This window comes from Ursus arctos, unplaced genomic scaffold (genome assembly GCF_023065955.2).
Source record: "Ursus arctos isolate Adak ecotype North America unplaced genomic scaffold, UrsArc2.0 scaffold_1, whole genome shotgun sequence".
Lineage (NCBI taxonomy): Eukaryota > Metazoa > Chordata > Mammalia > Carnivora > Ursidae > Ursus > Ursus arctos.
Window position 1 is genome coordinate 107,731,669 of NW_026622763.1, and position 27,156 is coordinate 107,758,824.

Here is a 27,156-nt window from a genome sequence, read left to right on the forward strand (position 1 = left end):
AAAAACCATATGAAAAAATGTTCACTCACTTATTCATTCACTCAACAAGTATGCATTAGAAACAATGCAAAGCATGTTTTCTAGACAACAGGGATGTAGAACTGAGCCAAAGGATTCAACAGGACAACAAGACAAAAAAGTAATTACAGCTGAGCCTTGAACAATGCAGGAGCTGGGGTGCTGACCTCCCCTCCCCTGTGCACTTGAAAATCCACATACAACTTCTGACTCCCAAAAACTAAACTACTAATACCCTACTGTTGACTGGAAGCCTTACTGATAACATAAACAGTCGAATACACATATTTTGTATGTTATATATATTATATACTGTTTTCTTACAATAAAGCTAAAGAAAACATTAAGAAAAGCATAAAGAAAATACATTCACAATATTGTGCTTATCAAAAAAAAAAAAAAAGGCAGCAAATAAGTGGACCCGAGCAGTTAAAACTTTCCAGGAGTCCACCACAGACAGCATATTAAACAATCACCGTGGAGGGCAGCATGGCGTATGGGACGGGCCTTAGGCGATACTCGGAGGCCAGGGAGCCTTTGACGAGTGATATCTGAACAAAGACTGGAAGGTACCAAGGGAACTGGCCAAGTGGACATTTGGAAGAGGGTCTTTTAGGCAGAGGAAACAGTAAGCACAAAAGTCCGGGGGCAAGAGCACCGCAAGATTGCCAAGGCCAGCGTAGCTTATGCCAAGTGGACTAGGGAACAGCACATGAGGGAAGGGGGTGTTAATCATATCGTACCTTGCACCCTAGAAATTAATCACTCTCTCCTCCACGCTACCTATGAGCTGTGCGCAAATTGCTTCCATGTGTGTCCACGACTTGATCATAGCACAGATGTGGCACAAAGCAGGAGCACAGTAATGTTTGATCAAGCAATCAGCTATTTACTGACTGAAACCTTCAGAAAGTGCTTTTTTATAGAGTTATGGTACAATTCTCTGCAATTTCCCATCCTCAGTCCCATTTACTGCTCTCTAGAATCATACTGAATAGATCTTTCACAACATATTTCCAATTCCTTCAATTATTCAAGTAACAAGGCGTATATCCTTTCCATCTAACTCATTTTTCTCTGGACCTCCTGAAGTTCATCTACATCCCCTGTAGAGGGTGGCAGGAAGTGAACACACTGTTACAAGGGGTCTGTCTAGTGCTCGCATTGCAGCAGAGTATCACCCCCTTTATTCTGGGCCGCTCACTTCCACCAACACAATTCCCAGGACACTGGATATTAAAAAGGTAACCACTTTTCTATGTTTCTTCTCTTTGGTGGCCTGAGTCGTCTCCTGAAAACACATATATGACTTTTTAACAAGACTATTACACTCTTCTACTCCAAATCCTTTGATCAGCATCTGTAGCACAGAGATCAAGCAAGTCCCTTTACAATCAATCTGACACGGAAGTAGTGCCAGGCATTATTAGCAAGCAAAGAAGCGATTCTACAATCACGGTTATAAAATAAAGTTTCCTAAGGTTTCCGGCCTCAGTTCGTTTCTTGTGTTCCCTCTGCGTTGATGTCACCCCGCTGTTGTCTACCATGGGAAGTTATCCTACGCCGTTCTGATCTAACCGAAACGCCTTCTTTTCGGGTTCTGCTCCGCATCATATCCCCGCGGGGCCCAGCGAGGGCCGAGCCCTAACGGGACTTGACAGCGCTGCTACGTTCATCGGTGGGTAAACATCACCCCAGGCTCTCCCTGGCTCACCCACACCTGCTCATGCGTCCAGCGCGTAACTGCACGGAGGCACCCGCAAGCTGACCTCCCACACCGAAGCCGCCAGGCGGCCGATTCACCTCCGTCCCCATCATTCTGCTTGGAGCCCAAATAACACGGCCTGGAGAAGCTCCCGGCCCTTCGAGCTCTGCCGCGACTCAGGACCAAAAACGCCAGGGGCAGTGGGGGTCCCCCCGGAGAGTGACCCTGCGAGCCGCTGCCCAGAGGCCCAGGCAGATGAGGAAGGGTCGGCGCCGGGAGGACAGGCCAGCACCACCCGCCGCCCGCCTGCTCCCCGCCTCACCACGCGCTGGACGACCGCCGCCAGGCCCCGCGCTGACGCCGACGCGGGAACCACTCTCAGCAGTCTCAAGGCCATTGCTCCGTTGTCGGCACGGGCTCAAGGACCCGAAGGGACGCGGTCGCTACGGGGTCCTCTTCCGCGGCCGGCGCGCCGCAGTGACGTCACGGCAGGGGTGCCCGCGCGGCGCCTGCCGGGAGCTTCCCGACGGCCGGCGCAGGCTCCGAGAGCGGGTCCTGGGCTCCCGCTTGCCCGCCGCTTGGGGCCGGCTACCCTTCCGCCTGCGCCCATCCCGGGCCTCGCAGGGGCTGGCCGCCCGACCTGGGCCTGGGGCCGCCACAGAGGCGCTGGAGAGCCTCTGCGGGGGTCTCGAGGTCGTGCGGGGCGCGGATCCCAGGCCGCCCCGGGGCTGGCAGGTGCTGCGCCCGGGACGCCCCCCGCCCTCCCACATCCCCCGGGCTGGCAGGTACAGACCTGAAAATCACCTGGACCTCTCCCCGTAGCCCGAAGGCCGTCCGAGCCCGGAAGGTACCTCGGCACTGGGCGGCGCAGGGAGAGGAGGCAGCCGTGAGGGTGGACACGGCCTCTCCGCCTCAGGGCGCTGGGCAGGGGTCCCTGTCCCCGTCCCCATCCTCCCGGCCGGGTTACGAGGGACCCCAGGCCTGGTAAGCCCTGCAACACCTCGGACGGCATCTGAACACACAGGCGCTGTGGGTTCTCCGTTACTGCAGTCCTTCCAGGGGTCAGGTTAGCACGAGTTGACTTTAACGCGAGATTTCTTTCCTACCAGCCTGCCGTTCGGAAGGGTTTTAACATCTCACATGGTCAGGCTCATGGTTCTTAACATCCTAGGTCTTCTATCGTTCAACTTCCATTTGGTTTTCAGCTTTTCGGGATGATCGTGGAATGTGTGCTAGGGCGGGAGTGCGGTTCTGGAAATGAAGGCCTTTCAGCCTATGTTTCTCTAATTCGTAATTTCCTGCTCGTCGGAAATGCAGAATCCTAGTCCGCGGAGCCAGAGTGACTTAGAAGATCTGGGATGGGCCCTGTAATGTGATGGAAAAGGTCGACATTGAGAGAAACAGTGTTCTAAACCCTTCGTTCCGGAGAGCAGGGGCCATGTCCACGTCCTGCCCCACATTGTCCCCAGCCCCAAGCAAGGCTCCTGACGCGTTGCAGGTGCACCTCCAATAAGCAGCTGTGACTAGGGAGCCCTAAGACCTCAAGCCCCATGGGGTCACCACCTACCCAAGGCCTCCCTCCACATCCCATGTCTCTGGGGTCAGAGTTCAGGGAAGGGCTCTTGTTGTCATCCCATCTTGCTTTGTTATCTATCCCATTCACATATTGCCTCCAGCACTCCAGTTTTCTTTCCCAGCTTTACCCCAGATGAAGATACATCCTTTATATTCTTTCCCATGACTAGGCCCTTGTGTGAACACATGGTCCTGAGGGCAGAGTGAGACAGGGAGAGAGACCACAGTCACACAGCCCTGCCAGGTGAAGCACGGTCAGGCCTCTCAGACCCTCTCCGCCACTCTGTTTTGGGAGCTGCCCCCTGTCAAGGCACGTTCCAGACCCGGCCTCCTCTCCTCCCTGCCACCTCCTCCAGGGATGAATCCCATGACAGAACAACAGGGAACAGAGTCCGAGAGGCACAGCTCTGAACACTGACATTCATGATGAATACTGAACTAAGTGATGGTATGTATCATGCTTCCCAACTACGTTTTGTAAACCAAAATTTATTTAAACAGGTTAATCTTGTAACTAGAGTAAGGTAAGCTCTTGGTACACAGAAATAGATAATATGTTTCCAGTGTTCCTCATCGTGAGACCATTCACAAACAGTATCTTATGGGACCTTGGTAGCCAGCTACAACCAATACTGTCCTTGCCTGTCCAGAAACACTGGAAGAGGAAACTGTGCACTCAGGAAATTCACTTCCAAATGAGCCTCATTTATAAATATCCTGCAAGTTACACTTCTGTCCAGCTTCAGTTTGAGTGATTGTGTAATCACGACAACAGTGAAACCAAATGAGAGAAAATTCAGTACTGGTTCCTAAGAAAAAGTTGATGTTTCTGGATCAATAGGAGCTATTCACTCTATCCTGAGATCACATAACTTGTGAGACTTTCCTAATAAGATTCACGCTTATGTGGTGTACACTTAAAAGCACTATCCCCCAAATCCTAACCTGTCCGGTCTCCATCTGAGACCCTGTATAATACCTGATGGTCAGCGCCGACAAGCCGATTAGCAATGTAAAACGCGTGGTGGACCCAAGCAGCTCCTGCATGCATCCGGCTGCAGGTACAGCCTGATCTAGGTCTCAGGCAGTATTCGCCGTGTCACCTCTGACTTGTGCTTCCCTGAGAACTTGAGTCCCGACAAAACCCCCTGCGTGGACGTTTGTGGCAGCTGTATTAAAATAGCCAGGTGCTGGAGTCAGGCAGGACATCCTTCAGAGGGTGAGGGTGAGCAGACTGACAGGCGCACGCCATGGAGCGCGTTGCACCGAAGTGGAAAAGCAGAACAAACAGGGAATCGCACTACATGCAGAATGACCGGAGGAGGTGTGACTCCATGTACACAACATCTTGAAATGACAGTTTAGAGACAGAGGACGTGTTAGTAGCCACAGGGATTAGCAATGGGGGTTGGTTGGCAGGGTGGCAGGGCGGCGATGCACATACAAAGACCAGCTCAAGGAATCCGCGTGGTGTTGGGCGGTGCGGTGTCTTGATTGTGGTGGCGGACCCAAAACCTACACAGATGGAAACATTCCATAAAACTTAGCACACACCCTGAGGCAGACGCAAATACGTACGGGAAGTGCGGGAAGTCTGAACGAGGTGGGTGGATCGAATCAGCATCCACATCCTGGTGGTGATACTGCACGTTATACAAATGTGATCATTGGGAGAAACGGCAGAGTTTACAAAGGATCTCTGTTCTTTCTTACAACTGCATGTGAGTCTGCAATTACTTCAGTAAAGTCTTTAATAAGACGTCGGCAGTATTTATATGGGGCTTGTCTGTTCTGTCTCATCATCTGTTATTATCTCTCTCGACAATACCCCAGATCGATGACGGTAGCGATAGAGTAAGTCTCAAAGTCGATAGGCTAATCCTCCAACTTTATTCTCCTTCGAAACTGTTGTAGCTGTTCTACTTCTTTTGCCTTTTCATATAAGTTTTAGGATCATCTCTGCATTTATAGAAACTCTTGCTGCGGTTTTGGTAGTGATCATGTTAAACCTCTGTAGCAGTCTGGGGAGGATTAGCCTCTTGGCCGTGCTGCCCCCTCGACCCACGCACAGCAGACACCGCCCGGCTTGTTTGCGCCCTCTCTGACTCCCGCACACTTTCCAGCATGGAAGTTCTACGGTTTTGTTAGCTCTGCACCAAAGTACTTGAAAAACGTGTAGTGCTTTCAAATGGTATTTTAAATTTTGTTTTCCTTGTGTTCATTGCTAGTACATAAAAACACACCTGGCTTTTGTACACTTAGCTTGTATCCTGCGGCCTTGCTGAATACGCTGTTAGTTCTGGAAGATGCCATGTCGATTCCTTGGGACTTCCTATGCAGAGTCATCTCATCTGTAAAGAGGAGCAGTTTTATTTCGTTCTTTCCAGCCTGGATGCCCTCCACTTCTTCTCCTGTCTGGAACTCCCGCTTGTCTGATAGACGGCAGTGGCAAGAGCTGACCTCCTTGCATTCTTAGGGGAAAACACTCAGGTTTGGGTTAAGTGTGATGCTAACTCCAAGAGATTCGTAAATGCTCTTTAGGAAGTTGGAGCAGCTCCCTCGGTTCTTTGTTTCCTGAGAATTGTTATCGTGAATGACCTTAGATTCTGTTAAGCAGTTTCCCTGCATCTGTTGATAGAAGCACGTGTCTTTCTGCTCTAGCCTGTTAATACGGTGGATCTCAGTGATTGGTTTTTGAATACAGAACCAGCCTTGTATCCCTGGACTAAATCCCACATGGTCATACTGTGTCATGCTTTTTGTATATTGCTGAATCCTATTTGCAAATATTTTTAAAGAATTTTTCATGTATATTCACGAGAGAGATGGGCTGTGGTTTTTACTTTGGACTGTCTTTGTAAGGATAATACTGGATTTGTAACATTATCTGGGAAGTGTTCCCCTTGTACTTTCCCCAACCACTTCTTCTTTTTTTTTTTTTTTTAATAATGATTTTTTATTATATTATGTTAGTCACCATACAGTACATCCCCGGTTTTCGATGTGAGGCTCGATGATTCATTAGTTGTGTATAACACCCAGTGCACCATGCAATACGTGCCCTCCTTACTACCCATCACCAGCCTATCCCATTCCTTCACCCCCCTCCCCTCTGTAGCCCTCAGTTTGTTTCTCATAGTCCATAGTCTCTCATGCTTCATTCCTCCTTCTGATTACCCCCCTTTCTTTATCCCTTTCTTCCCCTACCGATCATCCTAGTTCTTATGTTCCATAGATGAAAGAAATCATATGATAGTTGTCTTTCTCTGCTTTACTTATTTCACTAAGCATTATCTCCTCCAGTGCCGTCCATGTTGTAGCAAATGTTGAGAACTCGTTCTTTCTGATTGCTGAGTAATATTCCATTGTATATATGGACCACAACTTCTTAATCCAGTCATCTGTTGAAGGGCATCTCGGCTCCTTCCACGATTTAGCTATTGTGGACATTGCTGCTATGAACATTGGGGTGCATATGGCCCTTCTCTTCACTACGTCTGTATCTTTTCCCCAACCACTTCTTGTTGGTGGACTCCTGACTGCCCCTTTTGCCAGCGATGCTGGGCTCAGCTGGTGGCACTGGGGGGACTGTCCATCCACGCAGAGGAAGAATGAGCCCCCTGGGCCCAGACTCCTGCACCCAGCACAGCTGTCCTTCAGGTGTGAAGGGGGAAACAAAGACATTCTGAGGTGAAGGAACACTGAGAGACTTTGTTTCCAGCAGACCCCGCCCCTAAAGTGTGATTACAGGAGCTTCCAAGCACGAAGATGGTAGCGAGCGGAGACTGGGGTGTTCAGAACGAAGGGAGAACCATGGCGTGGGCGTGAATAGAGTAGACCTTCCTTCAGGAGCTTCTCAGATCACGTCGGCTGGTTGAAGCATGCCTAATGTACGTGGAGAAACAGAGCAATCACACTGAGAAAGTGGGGAGGGTACAAGGACGTCCACGAAAGGTGACTATTCGCCTGAAGTGGTAAAGCAGCGATACGACAGGTGGTGATCGAGTAAGCATGAAGGAAGCTGCACGGTACAGAGCGGCACCCCAAACACCACCTCCTGAGCAAGCAGAATTACTGTTATGACGCTGGAGCTAAATCAAGACGGATCTCTAAGACACGTGAAGGTTTCCAACCAGAAGGTAAGAGGAAAGATGCAGAGGAAAGAAATACAAAGGAAAATATAAACCCTAACGATTATTTGATAACCTAAATTATCCAAATTGAATTTGTAATTTTAAAATTCCCCCCCAAAAAAAAAAGAAATTCTCAGGCCCAGATGATTTCACTGGAGAATGTTGCCAAACCCTTCAAGATTTAACTCTAAACAGTCTCCTCGGGAAAATAGAAGAGGGAATACCTCGCAGCCCATTTTATGGTTCCCAGACAGAGATAACACCAAACCAAAACAAAAGTATAGACCAACATCTCTCATGAACTTAGACGCAAAAATCCTCAGCAAAACATTAACAGAGTGAATCCAGAATGAATAAAATGAAGACCACACCAAATGGGATTTGTTTAAAGGGTTTGTGGCTTATTCGATACTCAAGTCAGTCACCGCAATCCACCTTAACAGATAAAGAAGAAAAATCAGTGATCGGAACACCTGCAGTAGAAGAAGCGTTTGACAAAATACAATGCTCATTCACGTTTTAAAAAACAAAGCAAAATAAAACCTCCTGGCGATCAGGGAATGAAAGGGGAGCTGCTTCAACTTCTGCAAACCCCACGGCTGACATCACACTTCATGATGAAGGGCTGATGCTTTCCTTCTAATCCTCATAAGGAAACAGCAAAGAGAGCTGCTTTCCCTGCTCTCATTCAACAGAGCCCTAGAGTCCTAAGCAGTGCAGTAAGGCAGGAATAAAAAGGATACGAAAGGAAGAAAGTAGACTGCCTTTATTCATAGATTACATGATTGGCTATGTAGAAAATCCAAAGCGATATACCCAAAAAAGCCCCTAGAACTAATAAATGAGGTCTGCGGGGTTGCAGATTACAAGGTCAACACACAAAAATCTGCATTTCTGTATATTACCTACAAATAAGTGGAGGCCGAAATTTAAAAATGCAATACCATTTATCATCGCTCCAGAAAAGAAAAGTAATACTTAGGTATAGTCTAGCAAAGCGTGTATGCTGCAAACCACAGACCACCAGACAAAGAAGTCGGAGAAAATGTCAATCATCGGAGAGGCTTGCCTTGTTGCTGGGTTGGAAGACTCCACAGAACAACAATGCCAGTTCTCCTCAAAATGATCTGTGGTTTTAATGCAACTCCTATCGAAACCCCACCAAGATTCTTTGTACACATAAACAAGCTTATTGTAAAATTTATAAGGAAATGTACAGGCCCTAGAATAGCCACAATTATTTTGAAAAAGAAGAATAAAGGGGGGGGGACAAATCATTCTAGCAATGTTCAGAATTGACTAACCAGCGACATTTCTCAAGCCCATGCAGTGTTGGTGGAAGGATGGACATGTAGATCAATGGACAGAACAGAGGACCAGAAATAAACCAACACAAATATTCTCGACTGATGTCTTACAAAAGTACAAATGTGAACTCAGTAAAGGAAGGATAGCTTCTTGCACAACAATGTTGCAGAAACTGGACATTCTTGATATGACCTTCATGCCACGTGCAAAAATTAACTCAAAACAGATCATGGACCTAAATGTAAATGTAACTATACACCTTTTAGGAAACAGTCCCAGAATAAAACCTTCAGGACCCAGGACGAGGGGAAGAATTCTTGGACTTGACATCAAGAGCATGATTACACAGAAGGAAAACATGCTACATTGGAACTCAGCAAAATTTAAATGTTTGTTCCATCAGGGACCTTACACAAATGGAAAGGCTGATGTTAGATGGGGAGAAAAGGTGTGCAATTTGACAAAGGATTTGCATCCAGAATATGTAAAGAGCTTTCAAAACTACATTGGAAACAATCCACTTAGAAAATGGGAGGCATGCCTGGGTGGCTCAGTCTGTTAAGTGCCCAACTCTTGATTTTGCTCAGATCATGATCTCAGGGTCCTGGGATGTAGCCCTACATTGGGCTTCCCACTCATCTTGGAGTCTGCTCGAGATTCTCTCTCTCCTTTTGCCCCTCCCCCCGTTAGTGCGTGTGCACTCTCTCTCTCTCTCTCTCTCAAATAAATAAATAAATCTTTTAAAAAAAAATAGGAAAGAGATGTGAGCAGACTTCCCTGACGAGGACATGCAGATGGCCAATAAGCACAGGAAAGAGTGTTCGACATCATTCGAGGTTAGAGAAATGTCAATTAAACCCACAGTGAGATGCCACTGCGCACTTTCCAGAGCAGCTAAAGGACATGGTGATGACACGGATGCTGGAGAAGATGTAGAAACTGCTCACTCGCTCACTGCTGGCGGGAACAGAAAATGGCACAGCCTCTCTGCCAAAGAGTTGGCAGTTGCCTTTAGGTAACTTACCTCTAGCATGAAAAACGAGCTGTAACACAACAACGATACAAATGGGCAGTTCTACTGGGCACTTACCCCAGAGAAATGAAAACTGAGCTCCACAGAGAGACTTGCACTTGAATGTTGCTTGCACGTTCACACCTCACGGCTGGCAGCTGAGAACACCCCTGCTTGTCCTTCTACAGGTGAACAGTTCAACGTGGTGCAGAACACTTCTTGGCAACAAAAACAGACTGTTGACACACACAACGGCCTGGATGGACCTCCAGAGAATTTTGTTGAATGGAAAGAACCAAAAGATTGCACACAATATGATTCCATTTATGTAACATCCTTGAAATAACAACATTATAGAGACAGAGACCAGATTCGTGGTGCCAGAGGCTAGGACATCAAGTGTGAGTCCTGTGGTGATGGAAACATTGCACATGCTATGAAGGTGGTAGTCCACAAAGCTATGCGGGTGATAAAACTGCAGAGCTACACGTGTACACGCACACACACGCACACAGATGAGTGCGTGTATAACTGGTGGGATGTGAATCCGTTCTGTGCATTGCCTTGCCATCAGTGTCCTGATACTGACCCTGAACCAGGCATGCAGGATGGTGTCATCAGGGAAGTCTGGGCAAAGCACACAGAGAACCTCCCTCCATATTTCTCTGCAACTTCCTGTAGATCTATAGTTATTTCAAAAAAGAAAGCTTAAAAATTGTTTTCTATAGACCAGAAACAAAGGAACAGAGGTCCTTTTTTTAATTTAAAAAATTAAAATTTAAAAAGAAAAGTTACCATTTGTCTTAGTTTAAAAAACCCCAAAACTCAAATATATGCAGAAAGATGTGAAAGATCAATACGCTGAAAATCACGAAACAGTATGGAGACGTTGAGGAAGTTGTAAATGAATATAGGAGTGTGCCTTGCTCTTAGATTAAGAGTCTCAAAATGATAAAGATGACGGTTCTCTCCAGATTGATCTATAGATTCATTACAATCCCAATAAAAAATCCAACAAATTTTTCTTTTGTTGAAATTGACAAGCCGATTCTCAAATTTATATCCCCCACCACCCATTTGGGAAGGGCTGAGAATAACCAAGGCAATCTTGAAAAACAAAACAAGGATTTAATACCAGATATCAAGATATAAAAAAGCTATAGTAACTACAACAGCATGGCATCGTTGCAGGAAGAGACACATAGACAGAAGGAACAGAATAAAGAGTGCGAAAAGAGGAGGATGGGTGAATAGATAGATGGGTGGGTGGTTGGATAGATAGATCTTTGGTTTATGGAAAGGGTGACACTGCAGAGGGGAAGACATGGTCTTCTCAATACATGGGGGGTGTGGGGTCAATTTGATATCCATATAGAAAAGGATGAACTTTAACTCGTATCACATACCCTAAATAAAAATCAGTTTCAGATGGGTGGTAAGTCTAAACACAGAAGGTAAAACAATAGCTTCTAGAATTAAATAGAAGAATATGTTTATGGCTTGGAATGGGTAAGCACTTATTAAATGGAAAATAAACCAAGAATAAAGGGAGAAAATGGACAAACTAGATATTGTAATAAATCAGTGCTCCTCATTGGAAGATAACCTCATGGGAGTAAAAAGGCAAGCCCAGGAGCTAGGACATTTTTGCAGTAAATGCAGCAACAGAGGCAGGTAAGAATGCTCATGTGTTAGAAAGAAAGAGTGACTAGTTATCAGACCAGGGGATGCTGCGGTGATGGGCACTCGAGAAGGTGCACACCCAGGACAGTAGACCCTAACATCACCACAGCACTCAGCATTTGTCCCCGGGGGACTACAATGACACCAAGTGTCGGGGAGGCTCTAAGCTGCTGGGACCCTCACACACTGCTCGTGGGAGCAGAAAAATTGGGGTACCCACCCTGGAAAACAGTTTGGCATTTCCTACTAAACCTGCCCAAACATGTACTTCATGTTGCGCACTTATCGGTGTCGCTTACCTGTACCTCAGTCCAGCCTAGGCACACCTAGTGAACCGAACGTACGTTAGTGAAAAGAAATGAGTCTGAATGTTTACCGTGGTAGTAGCCATAATAGTACTAGGAACCATCTCTAGCCCTGTCCACACAGCCAATGCCTAGTGCACCGTGATACGCTTACACAGTGCAATATTATACGTGATACGCTTGAATCATTGCTACGTGCAAAAACATCAAGGATTCACTCCAGCATCACACTGAATGAAAGAAACATAAAAGCATCTTCACAACTGCATTCATTAAAACCTCAAAAAATACCCAAAGTGACCGCTGCCCTTTGTGACAACAAAAGCAGATAAAGGTTTATTATTTCTGTGTGGTTCTATAGTTCACTAAATTTCATTTGCAGATTTACTTTAAAAAACATAAAGTGCAATATAAGATAGCATTTTATTATCACTACAAATTAGATTTCAGGATGTTTGATTGTCTATTGTGAAGATTGACCTAGCCCAAGAGCCTTTTTCAAGGCAGCCTTAAATTCTTTGTTCCTAAGACAGTAGATCAACGGATTGATTATTGGGGTGAGGACAGTGTAAATAGCAGAGATAAGCTTGTTGGAGCTCCGGGAATCAATGGCCTGGGGCCGGACGTACATGAAGATCATGGCCGTATAGAAGATGGTGACCACGGTGAGATGGGAGGCACAGGTGGAGAAGGCCTTCCAGCGGCCAGTGGCCGAGGGGATGCGCAGAACAGCCAGGGTGATGTGTCCATAGGAGAGCACGGTGGCCATGAGGGGAAACACCAGGATGATGAAGGCCAGGATGAAGTCCACCAGCTCTGCGGTCGAGAAGTCTGTGCAGGCCAGTTTGAGGATGGGGGAAATGTCACAGAAGAAGTGGTTGAGGACATTGGAGCCACAGAACGTGGCACTGGAGATAAAGTACACCTTGATGGTGGAGATGGAGAAGCCGCTCACAAAGGAGAAGACCACCAGCTGGACGCAGAGCCCCATGGTCATGATGACTTGGTAGCGCAGGGGGTGGCAGATGGCCACGTAGCGATCATAGGCCATGGAGGCCAGGAGCACACATTCAGTGCACACCAAGGAGCTGAAGAAGTAGAGCTGAGTCATGCACCCGACAAAGGAGATGTGTTTCTGCTGCAGGAGGAAACCACCCAGCATCTTGGGGATGATGTCGGATACGTACCAGATCTCCAGAAAAGACATGGAGCCCAGAAAGTAGTACATGGGCCTATGGAGGGGGGAGCTGGTCCGGACGGTGAGGATGATGGCCACGTTCTCCACCAGGACAAAGAGGTAGGTGAGCAGGAAGAGGAGGAAGAGCACATACTGCAGCCGAGGGGCCGTGGGGAAGCCCACCAGGATGAACACGCTGACCTTGCTGACGTTCTCTCCCCTCATCCTCGGGTGCTGGGAGCCTGCAAAACACCATCAGTCCAGAGTGAGGGGCTGCGGGGCCTCAGGGGGAGAAGGCAGAGCTCACCCTGCAGGAGAGTTTCAGCCCACAGATGGGACGCCTGGCTCCCTGTGCAGCATTACCTCTATTGCTATGTCTTCAAGTAGGAAAACCTGGTGCTTCCACGTAGATATAACACAGCAAGAGCTGGGGGGACACACAAGTGCAGCTGCGTAGGACTTCATACAAGGAGCTGTCCGCTCGGCTCATCAGGAGGGGGAGCTGGGGGCCAGGGTGGGGCCGTTCGTTCTGTTGGCTGCGAGGCCTTGTTTTACAAGCAGATGCATGCCCTGGATCCCTGGCCATCACCGGCACCCACTCCTACCAGCACCTCAGTCATGACGGATCATGACGAAGCCTTATTTTATTTCATTTTCCTCCTAAGTTTTGGAGATGGCCATGGCTGGTGATCAATCTCTGCAAAGTGGGGTCATCCCCCCTCTCCCTGGAGGACGCGCTGCTGCAGGTGAATGAGGGGCCCAAGTCTCTAGCCTATGTGCCCTGCCCTCACCCCATGCCACACACTCACGTGCACGCCCACACACCACTACACAAAACACTATACACACGGGTGCGCACACACCACTATACACACACACACACATTGTACACAGGTGCACACACAACACCATACACATGTATGCTCACACACCACTCTTCACACATGTGTGTGCACACACACCACTCCTCACACCTGTGTGTGCACACACACTACTACACGCATGCACATACCACACACACAACTATACACATGCACGCACCGGTATGCACAAACCACTATTCATGCAGGTGCACACACACACCACTATACACTCATGGACATGCACATGCCCACACACCCGCTCCGGGTGTGGCTGGCCTGTGGGAGGAAACACACCCGGAGAGCGGGGACGGGTGTCCAGGCAGCAGCCATGCAGATGGAGGGGCAGGTTGCCCAGGGCAGGGGCAGGACCAGGACTAAGGGCTCCGAGCCCTGGGTGATTCTCACGTAGGGACCCTCTGGGTGGACACACGCAGAGCAGGACCCCCGGTGACTTCCAGAGCCACCTGAGCATCTGTGACTGGCCTGGAAGTTTCCTTCAAGTCAGAGCAGTGGACACTGAGCAGGAACAGAAGGAATTCAGCAAGAAGTCGGGGCCACGAGTCAACCAGGGCAGAGTCCCAAACCGGACCAGAGGGAGGTGTGCAGAGAAAGCTCCCGGGAAGGAGACCAGACGCACAGGAGGGGCTGTGGTCCTGGGCCCCCCTGGCTTGGGGGACTGCTTTTGCTGGGTCATCTAGGTAGCCCGGCGGGTAACGGCCGTGTTCTGTGCCGCTGGCTCAGAGCTGGCCAGAGGGCGCCTGTGCTAGGATGCGGGACAGGAGGAGGGCATCAGGGCAGACCCGCTGGGAGGCCGCAGGGGCTTCTCAAGGCATCACAGGAGGGCTAAGCAGCCCACGCCTACAAAACACCCAGCACCGATGGAGGCCGAGGGCGTGGCAGGCAGGACAGGAGAGCTCAGAGAGCCCTGTGGAGACACTCTGGTTTGCACAGGACAGCAGCGGTCCCCGGACACTTGTGTGCCGGCAGATGCCAGCCACGGTGAGCCTGCTGAGAAGCGGCAGGGTCTGGGGGACGAGGTGGCGTTGAAGACCCAAACCCATGCGTGTTGCCTGGCCTCTGTCCCCAGCTGCCCTGTCTCGCCAGGCTCTAAGGACAGTGACTCCTCACAAGCTCCCACACCCTTCTTGCCGGCCTGTTCCTGTTTTATGAGGCACATTTCTTGAACACGTGCTGAGGGCCGGGCGGGAGACACGCTGTCCTGGTGGGGCTCATGTCCCAGCTGGGGATACGGGGTGACGAGGCAGTAAAGCTATGGAAATAATACTGCGGGTGGGGTTCAGGACACACACCCCGAAATACGGCACCTTGGCCTGTGAAGGAGTTTGAGAAACTGGCAGAAGTGGGAAGGTCCCTCTGACACTCCCCCCCCCCACCCCGGCAGCAGGGCGCACACCCGCAGAGGAGAGGGGCCCTCCCTGCGCCCGAGACAAAGGGCCGCCACGGAGGATCCGGACACCAGGCCTCGCTCAGCAGCCCCGCTTCCCCACACCTGCTCGTACTCCCTGTGAGGCTCCCCGCCCCTGTCCACCCTTCCCCACAGCTCACCTGAAACACTTGCTTAACCTCCCCAGCACACCTTCAGTTTCTTGGAAAGGGTCTCTGTGGTCAACACATCTGCAGGCTTCCTCCTGCCGCTCTGCCTGAGGGCTTGCTAGCAGGCCCACCCAGGTCTGGGAGGGGAGGAAGCCTCCACCCTCGCCGGCACCATCAGCTGGCGGGGAGGGACCGGGAGAGCCAGGCCTCTCCGAGCAGGAGCTGCTCACCCCGAGGTCTGAGCACCACGATGAGGAGCACCTGGGAAATCAGGAAACAGTGTTTCCGTCGGAGCGGACAGCAGGTACAAAGGCAGAGACGGTGAGCGTGGCCAGTTTGTGGACAGGAGGAAGGCCACTGGGCTGGTGGCAGCTTCAGGTTTCTGGCCCAGGACACCCTGATGTTGATCAGATAGGAAGAGCAGGAGAGGGCCACGCAGGTGCCAAATTATCGGGGTTCTCCTGGGGGTGTATGGGGTGCTGGCTGGATATCCTGGTGGCTACAGAAATCTGAAGTTGAGGGGAGAGGGCTGGGCTGACAATGAAATTGCTAGAAAGGAATTGCTCCAGGACACAGCTTTGATCTGAGGGAGACATGTCTGTACCCCCATGTCAGCACAGAGCTTTGTGTGAGAAGCCAGGCCTGCCCACACGGCCAGCACAGCTGATCCAGCCTTAAAGTTCCAGCGAGCAGTTCCGAACTGAGGACCGACTTCAGAAGACGCACTATCTGCTCTAGGATTCCAAACAAACCTACCATGTCCTTCATTGAAAGAGCAAGGATGACCCCTGCCAGGAGAGGGCCCCCAGCATCCCGTCCTGGAGGCCACCTCTCTGCACCCTGGCTGGGCATCCCATGTCGGTCTGCAGAGCCTGAGTGGCCACAGGGCCTGCAGCCTGCAAGGAGGACCCCTGGGGCTCCTCAAAGCCAACTGTCCCCCCACCCCCCAGTGGATCCCTGTGGGGCTCCAAGCCTCTGACCCTCATCCCTGCACAGTGAGGCGCCCGAGGGTTTGTGCTGATTATTTGGAGTGATAACTGATCGTTAGTGAGCTGGATAATTCATACTAGGTTGATCAGTTAAATAAAATACTGTGTTTATTTATAAATTCAGGACCCTTTCAAGCACGCTCTCCTCCCCCTGTACTTTGGACAATGGCTGTATTTTCTTTTTAAATAAACTTTCATCTTGGAGTAATTCTAGACGTAAAGACAAGCTTCGAAGAGAGTGCAGATGGTGCCGCAGAACTTCCCTCCTCTGATGTGAGGCCACGTCTCACACAGGAGCACACGCTTGTCAGATCCGGGGGACTGACGTCCGTGCGTCACTGCCAGCTAGATGCCAGACCCCGCCTGATTTCATCTCGTTTTCCTCCGTGCCCTCCTCCTGTTCCAGGGCCCTGCGATGCTTGTTCTTCCCCGCTCTCTGCACGGGGTCGGAAAGGCCAGGTGGGTTTGGCGAGGGGGCCCTGGGTTCTGTCCGCGTAGGCAAGCTCTCCGAGGCTCTGGTGACAGAAGGCTTTCACCCTCAGGACCCTCAGGAAAACGGCAGAGGGCACGGTGCAGATTTGCCCACCCCGAAGGGCTCTCATATCTGGCAGACGGCCAGCGTGGGACCTGAGCTAGCACGAGGGGCAGGTGCCCTCAGCTCTGCGCGTCCATGTGACGCTGCTGCAGGCCGCTGAGTGTGGCGTTAAAACGAGGGCCCCACACAGGACCTGCAGCCAGGTGCTCGCCATGGTTGCGATCTGGGGACCGTTTATGGAGCACCTGTGAGCCATCATGCAGAGGGGAGTCCCGCTCGGACCCTGCCCCAAATCGCAGGTGGGGATATCCGTGGTTGGGGGATGGTGTGTGCACACGAAAATGCACACGCGTATTCGCCACGATGCAAGGTTTATGCCATGCTCAGAATCGCAGCCAAGCAAGCCACATCGGCATGGACGGCGTCGGCTCCTACCTGCGGGTTCTGGAGGTCTCAGTGACCGCAGCTGCCCACAGGGGTGAGGAGTGGCTTCTCCCCCTGCCCAGCAACTCCCAGGCTGGCCACGGTGACCAACCGTGGCTCGACCACACTCCAGAGAAGCAAGCTGCCTGAGCAGCCGGGGGAATGGTCATGGCCTTTTCTGCTGGAGCACGGGGACTCCAGGGTCCAATTACCCCGCCACGCCAACGACGTTACCCACACTGCCAATTAGCAGGTCCTTGTGCCTCTGGGGCCGCTCTGCCCCCCACCCCCACCCCTGGCTGAGGGCCCCTGGGCAAGTCTTTGGAGCCCACGCCCCGTGGCCCCTGTTTGGCTGTGTCGGCACACACCTTGGTGGCGGAGTCCCACTCTCCTGACGAGGAGCCACCGTCCCTGGGTCAGCGCTGGGCCCCGCACCGCATGGGGCTCAGCTGCGCATCCGCTCTGCCAGGAGGCTGTGCTTTGCCGGAAGGCGGTGGGTGGGGAGAGTGGGCAGCCGTGCCGTCCCCGTCCCCTGGTCGGCCACACCAGTCACAGGGCCCATAGGACAGAGGCGGGTCTCCACCCCCCAGCTCAGAACCTCTGCCAACCCGCACACCCAAGGGGAGGACTCGTCAGGCGGGGACCCCCCTGTGCCTCACTCTGACCCTCCTGTCCTTTCCGCTCTAATCCCGCCCAGCCCCTGCTCCTCCCGCAGGCTGGCCGCCTGCCCCCCAAGCTGCCCAGCCACCTCCGCACTGCCTGTGTTTGCAGCGTTCTTCCAGACGTGAGCACGAAATTCCTGAGCCCTTAAACCAAACACCCCAAACCCCAAATGCCATTACCTTCCTGAGCCTTGGAAAGACCCCCTGCTCCCCTGGCCCGAGTGTAACTCCTCCAGCCTTGATTGTGTGGGTGCCTGCCCCCATGTTCTCTTACTTGTTTCCAGTTGTCCAACAGACTGGCTTTTGAACTCGGAGACAATCAGAGTCATCTGGAAAACTGTCTAATGTTTTAAGGGTCTGTGCGCACACTGGGCCCACATCCCGAGGTTCTGACCCAGGTCTGTTCCCAGGTGGGGAACCAGCATGCTTGGCCCCACAGAACACTCATTCGAAGGGTGCCAGGTCCTATTCATGGCCCTTGAGCAGGGCTTCCTGGGGGATGAGGCTGGGGTCTTGAAAGGGCTCCAGGGTGTTCTCTGCAGACAAGGAGAATGTCCTTTTTGTACCTTGGGGTATTAATTCAACAAATGTTTGTTGACTGCCCACCAGCCTCAGGCACTGTGTTGAGCTGCAAGGGTCCCCAGATGTGGTCCCCGCCTGCCTGGGCATCTGAAGTGTTACAGGTCAACCAAGATCACATCTTATTCTTTGAGCGGTTGGTGGGGGAGCGGTAGGGGCTTACCCACTGGTATCCAGCCCAGGACGTGCCTTGCTGTGGGGACACTTGGGGCTTATTTCACCACATAGTTCAAGAGTTAACTTTTAAACATTGCAAGTATTTAAGAGTTTAACACTTCAGACGACCTAGTCTATTTTGTTCTTTCCTGAAATGTGCAGGGCAATATTAAGGAGGAGGAAACATCACGAGTTCCACTTCGCTCAGATATAAAACGAAGACGCTAGTGGCATAAGGACACCGCACCTCTGGTACCGAGTCTTCCATGAGCTCAGGGATAACGTGGAGGTGGGAGCAATCTTTACAATGACAGAAGGAATTCCCGTTCTTACCAATTAAATGGCCCCATCAGAGAGGGTATATATTTTTAGATTATGTTCTGGTAGAGTAGGATGCCAAGGCATGCCTTCCTACATTGGAACTTGCCCAAAGCCCAGAGCCTTTTTCAAGGCAGCCTTAAATTCTTTGTTCCTAAGACAGTAGATCAACGGATTGATTATTGGGGTGAGGACAGTGTACAGAACAGAGATGAGTTTGTTGGAGCTCCGGGAATCAATGGCCTGGGGCCGGACGTACATGAAAAGCAAGGCCGTATAGAAGATGGTGACCACGGTGAGATGGGAGGCACAGGTGGAGAAGGCCTTCCAGCGGCCAGTGGCCGAGGGGATGTGCAGAACAGCCAGGGTGATGTGTCCATAGGAGAGCACGGTGGCCATGAGGGGAAACACCAGGATGATGAAGGCCAGGATGAAGTCCACCAGCTCTGCGGTCGAGAAGTCTGTGCAGGCCAGTTTGAGGATGGGGGAAATGTCACAGAAGAAGTGGTTGAGGACATTGGAGCCACAGAACGTGGCACTGGAGATAAAGTACACCTTGATGGTGGAGATGGAGAAGCCGCTCACAAAGGAGAAGACCACCAGCTGGACGCAGAGCCCCATGGTCATGATGACTTGGTAGCGCAGGGGGTGGCAGATGGCCACGTAGCGATCATAGGCCATGGAGGCCAGGAGCACACATTCAGTGCACACCAAGGAGCTGAAGAAGTAGAGCTGAGTCATGCACCCGACAAAGGAGATGTGTTTCTGCTGCAGAAGGAAACCACCCAGCATCTTGGGGATGATGTCGGATACGTACCAGATCTCCAGAAAAGACATGGAGCCCAGAAAGTAGTACATGGGCCTATGGAGGGGGGAGCTGGTCCGGACGGTGAGGATGATGGCCACGTTCTCCACCAGGACAAAGAGGTAGGTGAGCAGGAAGAGGAGGAAGAGCACATACTGCAGCCGAGGGGCCGTGGGGAAGCCCACCAGGATGAACACGCTGACCTTGCTGACGTTCTCTCCCCTCATCCTCGGGTGCTGGGAGCCTGCAAAACACCATCAGTCCAGAGTGAGGGGCTGCGGGGCCTCAGGGGGAGAAGGCAGAGCTCACCCTGCAGGAGAGTTTTAGCCCACAGATGGGACGCCTGGCTCCCTGAGCAGCAGAGGAAGCAGAAACTATCTCCAACTGAAACCTTTCCCATCAGGAGGTTCCTGGTGTCCTTGTGGCTGGTCACGCTAAGAATGAGGCTCTGGAATGCCCACCCATATCTTCCACCAAGTATCCCACAATGGTTCTGTTTCCCTACAACCTGGAGTTCTCCAACGATTCTAAGGATAATAAGCTCTCTAAAGCCAGCATTGCCTGGGCCTGTTGGTCATCTGGCACACTCTTCCTAAACCAGTGGATACTGAACCTTCCGCCTGGTTTCAGAGTTGATTTTGTAAGGGGAAGGGACAGCAGCAGGGCTCATGGGATGGTGGGATATGGTGTCCCAGGTTAGCCAGACCCTGGACCCGGACACACCCACAGGGCTGGGCGTCTTCAGGAGCAGCAGCAGTCTCCCAGGCCAAGAGGGGAGAGTAGCTACATATATCTCTTTGTGCCATCTCAAAACCCCTGAAAATATGACAAAGGAGTAAAAAGTTGTGATTCTGGGGTCCTGGTTTTGAGCCTGGCATGTGTGTGGGGTTCCCTGCTAAGCAGGAGCCTGCTTCTCCCTCTGCCCCTCCCCCTGCTTGTGCTCTCTCTCTCGCTCCCTCAAATAAATAAAATCTTAAAAAAAAAAAAAAGATAAAAACCCATATCATCAAAATATTAAAAGAGACCAGGAGGGGGATATTAGCAAGGGAAGGATTTTGAACCAATTCTGGGGGAAAGAAAGCAGATGGCAGAAAGGTGGCTGGGGCAGTAAGAGTAAAGAAGTCTACCATCAAAAAGAAGAATTACAGACCAATATCCCTGATGAACATGGACGCCAAAATACTCAACAGGATTCTAGCCAATAGGATCCAACAGTACATTAAAAGGATTATTCACCACGACTAGGTGGGATTTATTCCTGGAATGCAAGGGTGGTTCAACATTTGCAAATCAATCAGTGTGATAGGTCACATTAATAAAAGAAAAGACAAGAACCATATGATCCTCTCAATCGATGCAGAGAAAGCATTTGACAAAATACAGCATCCTTTCCTGATTAAAACTCTTCAAAGTTAGTGACAGAGAGAACATACCTCAATATCATAAAAGCCATCTGTGAAAAGCTCACAACAAATATAATTCTCAGTGGGGAAAACTGAGAGCTTTTCTCCTAAGATCAGAAACACAACAGGGATGCCCACTCTCACCATTATCGTTCAACACAGTACTAGAAGTCCTAGCAACAGCAGTCAGACAACAAAAAGAAATAAAAGGCATTCAAATCGGCAAAGAAGAAGTCAAACTCTCTCGCTTCGCAGATGACATTATACTTTATGTGGAAAACCCAAAAGACTCTACCCCCAAGTTATTAGAACTCATACAGCAATTCAGCAACATGGCAGGATAAAAAAATCAATGCACAGAAATCAGTTGCATTTCTATACACTAACAATGTAACTGAAGAGAGAGAACTTAAGGAATTGATTCTATTTACAACAGCTCCAAAAACCATAAGATACCTAGGAATAAACCTAACCAAAGAGGTAAAGGATCTATACTCTAGAAACTACAGAACACTTATGAAAGAAATTGAGGAAGACACAAAGAGATGGAAAAGCATTCCATGCTCATGGATTGAAAGAATAAACATTGTTAAAATGTTTATGCTACCCAGAGAAATCTACACATTCACTGCAATCCTTATCAAAATACCACTGACATTTTTCACAGAGCTGGAACAAACAATCCTAAAATTTGTATGGAACCAGACAAGACCCCAAATTGCCAGGGGAATGCTGACAAAGAAAACCAAAGCTGGGAACATCAAAATTCCAGACTTCAAGCTGTATTATAAAGCTGTAATCATCAAGACAGCATGGTATTGGCACAAAAACAGACACATAGATCAATGGAACAGAATAGAGACCCCAGAAATGGACCCTCAACTCCATGGTCAACTAATCTTCCACAAAGCAGGAAGGAATATCCAGTGGAAAAAGGACAGTCTCTTTAATAAATGGTGCTGGGAATATTGAACAGCCACATGCAGAAGAATGAAACTAGACCATTCTCTTACACCATACACAGAGGTAAACTCAAAATGGATGAAAGACCTAAATGTGAGACAGGAATCCATCAAAATCCTAGAGGAGAACATAGGCAGTAACCTCTTTGACATTGGCCACAGCAACTTCTTTCAAGACACGTCTCCAAAGACAAGGGAAACAAAAGCGAAAATGAACTATTAGGACTTCACCAAGATAAAAAGCTTCTGCACAGCAAAGGAAACAGCCCACAAAACTAAAAGTCAACCTACAGAATGGGAGAAGATATTTGCAAATGACATTTCAGATAAAGGGCTGATATCAAAGATCTATAAAGAACTTATCAAACTCCACACCCAAAAAACAAATAAGTCAAAAAATGGGCAGAAGACATGAACAGACACTTCTCCAAAGAAGACATACAAATGGCTATCAGAGACATGAAAAAATGTTTAACAGCATTAGCCATCAGGGAAATTCAAATCAAAACCACACTGCAATACCACCTTACACCAGTTAGAATGGCAAAAATTAACAAGGCAGGAAGCCACAAATGTTGGAGAGCATGTGGAGAAAGGAGAACACTTTAACACTGTTGGTGGGAAATGCAAGTTGGTACAGCCACTCTGGAAAACAGTATGGAGGTTCCTCAAAAAGTTAAAAATTGAGCTACCCTAAGACCCAGCAATTGCACTCCTGGGTATTTACCCCAAAGTTACAGATGTAGTGAAAAGAAGGGCCATATGCACCCCAATGTTCATAGCAGCAATGTCCATTATAGCCAAACTGTGGAAGGAGCTGAGATGCCCTTCAACAGAAGAATGGAGAAAGAAAATGTGGTTCATATATACAATGGACTATTACTCAGCCAACAGAAAGGATGAATACATACCATTTTTATCGACATGGATGGAACTGGAGGGTATTATGCTAAGTGAAATAAGTCAGTCAGAGAAAGACAATTATTACATGGCTTCACTCATATGTGGAACATAAGGAATAGAGTGGAAGACCCCAAGGGAAGGGAGGGAAAACTGAATGGGAAAAAATCAGAGAGGGAGACAAACCATGAGAGACTCTGGACTCCAGGAAAAAAACTGAGGGTTACAGAAGGGAGGGGGGTGGGGGAATGGGGTAACCAGGTGATAGACATTAAGGAGGGCACATGTTGGGATGAGCATGGGGTATTATATACAACTGATGAATCGTTGAACACCACAACAAAAACTTCTGATGTACTATATGGTGGCTAACTGAACATAATAAAATAAATAAATAAAATTTAAAAATTTAAAAAATTTAAAAATTAAAAAAAAAGAGTGGGGAAGTCTAGAATGTTCTCAAGGGCCTGTATCTTCCCAGCATCTGACAGGTGTGATGGGGGGAGGTGGAAGGGGTGAAAACAGGGCTCCTACACGCAGTCTGCTTCCAGAGCAGTCTAGTGGCTCCCCCCGCATGGCTCTCCCCATCCTGTGTGTGGGTCCCCAGAGCCAAACTTGATCGGACAAAGGGCCATGTCACCCTCATCACCCTCATCACTGACCAAGTATTTCAACATGAAACACGTCCTGTCGTCATCACCAGTGCCCTGGGAAACAAGGCTGACATCATCACATTCAGATGAAGTCAGACCCAAAGCAAAATATTCACGGGCTCTCCCGAGATCACGGCAGCACCAGGACACAAACCCGGGCCCTCCGACCCCACGGCTGCAGCTTCTCCCAGCAGACATCAACAAAGGAGAAAACAAACCCATCTGGCTGTGGCCACAAAATCTGGACTTGTTAAGACGGACAGATGGAGTTGCAGGCTGCCTTCTGACATGACTCTAATAGGCTATACGAACCAAAGGTCACAAAATAAAAAGCATTTTTCTGCAGGACAGGCAGACAATGCCCTTTAAGAAAGAAATGCTGGCTACATACATTTGTCACGTCTGTACTTGGAACACTGTGTAGTCACTAAGAAGGGGCACGTGTCTCTTGGAACGATTTCCACAGTTAAATTTTCTAGATAGTCTTCATAGCACATACAGTGGGCCTGCGCTGGTGTACGTAAGGGCGCATATGTGGGACGACTGTGTGTGACCGTCACACGGGGAACTCGGAATGCCATTGCCCTGGCTGGGAAGCCGGTGGCTGGAATACAGTGGTGGACAGAGAGATTTCTATGGTATATTTTTGCTACTTTTTCCATTTTGTTTCATGTAAGTGTGTGTTATTAAAACAGTGATCCATTACTTATTTTTAAATTCTCAAATTCCCCTTTGAAAAGATGATGGTATGTGCTGGATTAAACATTCAGCAGGTAAACATTTCCCTAAGCCGCAGTTCCACATTCATACGGAAAACCCACAGATAGACTGGGTCACTGGGGGTGAAGTGTGTCAGACAAAGGGCCGTTTGTCCTGCATATAAGCAGGACTTACAGGAGTGCTGGTGGTTGGCCTGGGGCTCAGGAGGTTGTAACAGGGTAGGGCACCAACAACCCTAGGTCCCAGGGGAGACCGATTTTGGAACTTCAAGGAAAAATTCCTAAAGGCATCTAGACAGAACAAAATACATTTTATAAAATGGAAGATCAGCAGAGTTAGCTTTACTCTTCACCAAATCTTTAGGGCCCACAAAGCAATAGAGAAACCTCTACACATGCCTGGGGTGGACAGCTGGCCAATGGAGCAGAGGGATGAAGGCTGTGGGTGAGAATACAGTGTCCAGACCCATCACATGAGACTCTCTCCACACACACCTGTTTTGAACACGGGGCTGACCAACGTTCCTCCATAGGAAACTATCATCAGCATCACAGCTCTCAACCTCAGAAGGGGCAGTCCCAGCCCAGGCTGCCGGCACACAGAGAGGGACGGGCAGGGAAAGCAAACAGCCAATACAGCAATTCTCCAACTGTTGTCACTAGAGTTACAGAATGAAATGGGAATGTCTGTCCTTGTGGATTGAGAACATAGACAGTGCAAAGTAATAATGAGAATTAATTAGGAAAAAAAAAGACAGAAACTGGGTTTACAGACATCAGGGGAAATCCAGGACAGGCAATGAATATAATGAGGAAAATCTGTGTTGGGTGCCTTATTTTTTCAAAGGAGGACATCAAACGGGTATGTCTTATTCCTGCAGTTTACAACAAGAGTAACGTCAGTTCTTAACATTTTTTGGAGTAAACAATAGCATCCAAAAGGATGTGGACACTATAAATCCTGAAAGGACAACACTAGAATGTAGAAGTAAAGGAAACACTAAGAAGGCGTGTAAATAAGGTGGGATGGTCACAAGAAAAGAAATACATCGGCCACAACAATAAATGTAAACAGAATAAAATCTGGCAAAAGGAGAAGACTCTCAGCGTGTGAGAAAGAATCTATGACAGAATATGTGTGGTCTGCAGGACAAGACACCAGGAAGGTTGAAGTTGCTGGCTTAGGTCAGGTGTGCCAGACCAACAACAAGAAGCCTGGTTCCAGACCGAATATCAGGTCAGGGACCACAGAAGACCTCAAATGCTCGGGCTTCTTTATGAACTTTCTAGTCCCCGATATGACCTCCACAGAGTCAGCAGTGGCTCCCGGTGTAGAGAGAAGTAGCCAGAATAAAGGAGACCACGGACAAGCACACGGCGCTCATACCTCAACAGGCCCACACAAGAGCCGCTGAGGATGCGGGGCGTGAGAACAACATGACTGATGGGCTGATTACAGGAGGGCGACTCATTCAGTACCTTGAAAAAAGGAAAGTGCCCACAGAAGATTTGGAAAAATTACCAGGAACAGCATAAAAAGTCCGCTGTATTTTCAAAGTAGACCTCATAGATTCCCCAATTTCTTAGAAGCGATGGAACAACAACAGCAAAAAAAATCAAAATCGGTTAACAGCAGACTAAACACAACCGCTAACTGTGGAAAAGAACACAGCGCTGTGCTCACGGGCCCCCGTGTCAGCGAGGAAATCAGAGCCACGGTCGCAGAGCGGGTAGGAAGCGACATAGCAACACTCGCTTGTGCTACACGGCCAGACTGGAATCCGTGCGCGCGTCTGCGCTTCTGAATGCTTCTACTATTGGGCCAGAAAGGGGCGGGGGGGGACACATAAGTATTCAACTCAAAAGGTCAGAAAATGCATTAAGACAACCTGAGGACAATTTGAGGAAAGAAAAGGGAAAAATCTGTTTTAATTAGGAAAAAGAACAGGATTGATCAATATAGGCAAGAACGGGCCCGGAGGCAGCCTCGGGGTAGGGAGCAGTAACACGAAGTCCAGCTCGTCCAATAAACAGGAAATAGGGACCATACAGGCACCATTTTAATGATGAAACGGGACCAACTACAGACAGAGACTCATCAAGTGATAGGAGGATTGGCAGAGTCTATAAAGCACCTACTGTGTGTCCTTGAGTGGCCATCCTGCAGCATCACTATGCCCACAAGCTTCCCCGGCTCCTGCAAGCAGCTGTGGAATGCAAAGGTCGGGGTCTGGGGCAGAGGGATGACTTTCTGAGAGACTGACAAGTGGAGACAGAAAGCCCAACGTCATTGAGATAGAAATTCGGGGATTGTTGGAGTGGTTGAAAAGGAAACCAACGGTCCCAGCTGCTCCTTCCCTCACCTGCACCTCCAGTTCCCCCGGGGCTGGGCTTTCCCATGTTCCTTAAACTATTACAGGGCAGGGCAGTGCTTCTCCATGCAGATTCCTCATAGCACAGAAACCTGGCAAGCATTGCACAGAAGGAAAGCTACATGCCGACCACCTGACTTGTTTTTACTACAGTTACAAAATTCCAATAACATGCTAGCGAACATTAACAAGGCACATGCCACCCGCAATCATGATCTCTTTCAGGGCTGCACGGAGAGCTTATGGTTAGCAAATCTATTGGAATGATCACAGTGACAGCCCAGCTGATGCCAAAAAGATTGAAAACGATTTCAATGTCTTATACATTTGTCACCTGGGAGAAATGA

At 49.3% G+C, this 27,156-nt stretch overlaps 3 protein-coding genes and 1 long non-coding RNA gene across 10 annotated transcripts in view; 1 reads left to right on the top strand and 3 right to left on the bottom strand.

Moving 5' to 3' along the window:
• Positions 1-2,203, bottom strand: part of NDUFA10 (NADH:ubiquinone oxidoreductase subunit A10) — a 52,902-nt gene extending 50,699 nt beyond the window's left edge. For all 7 annotated transcript variants that reach the window (XR_008957081.1, XR_008957082.1, XR_008957080.1 and 4 more), the window contains exon 1: positions 2,046-2,203. Coding sequence is in view for 4 of the 7 variants with exons in the window: in XM_026491250.4 (XP_026347035.1) it covers positions 2,046-2,120 (75 nt within the window). In the remaining 3 variants the exon portion in view is untranslated. The remainder of the gene's footprint in view (positions 1-2,045) is intronic.
• A 43-nt stretch (positions 2,204-2,246) lies between these two features.
• On the top strand, positions 2,247-7,561 carry LOC125281339 (uncharacterized). Its single transcript, XR_008957083.1, has 2 exons — positions 2,247-3,746; positions 5,561-7,561. It is a non-coding gene; the product is annotated as an uncharacterized LOC125281339 (long non-coding RNA).
• A 4,329-nt stretch (positions 7,562-11,890) lies between these two features.
• On the bottom strand, positions 11,891-14,837 carry LOC113249761 (olfactory receptor 6B2). The gene has a single exon (XM_044380433.2). The coding sequence runs from the start codon at positions 13,139-13,141 to the stop codon at positions 12,203-12,205; it is 939 nt and encodes a 312-aa protein (XP_044236368.1). The 5' UTR covers positions 13,142-14,837; the 3' UTR covers positions 11,891-12,202.
• A 4,251-nt stretch (positions 14,838-19,088) lies between these two features.
• On the bottom strand, positions 19,089-20,027 carry LOC125281324 (olfactory receptor 6B2-like). Its single transcript, XM_048214353.1, has one exon. The coding sequence runs from the start codon at positions 20,025-20,027 to the stop codon at positions 19,089-19,091; it is 939 nt and encodes a 312-aa protein (XP_048070310.1).
• Between the last annotated feature and the right edge of the window lie 7,129 nt (positions 20,028-27,156).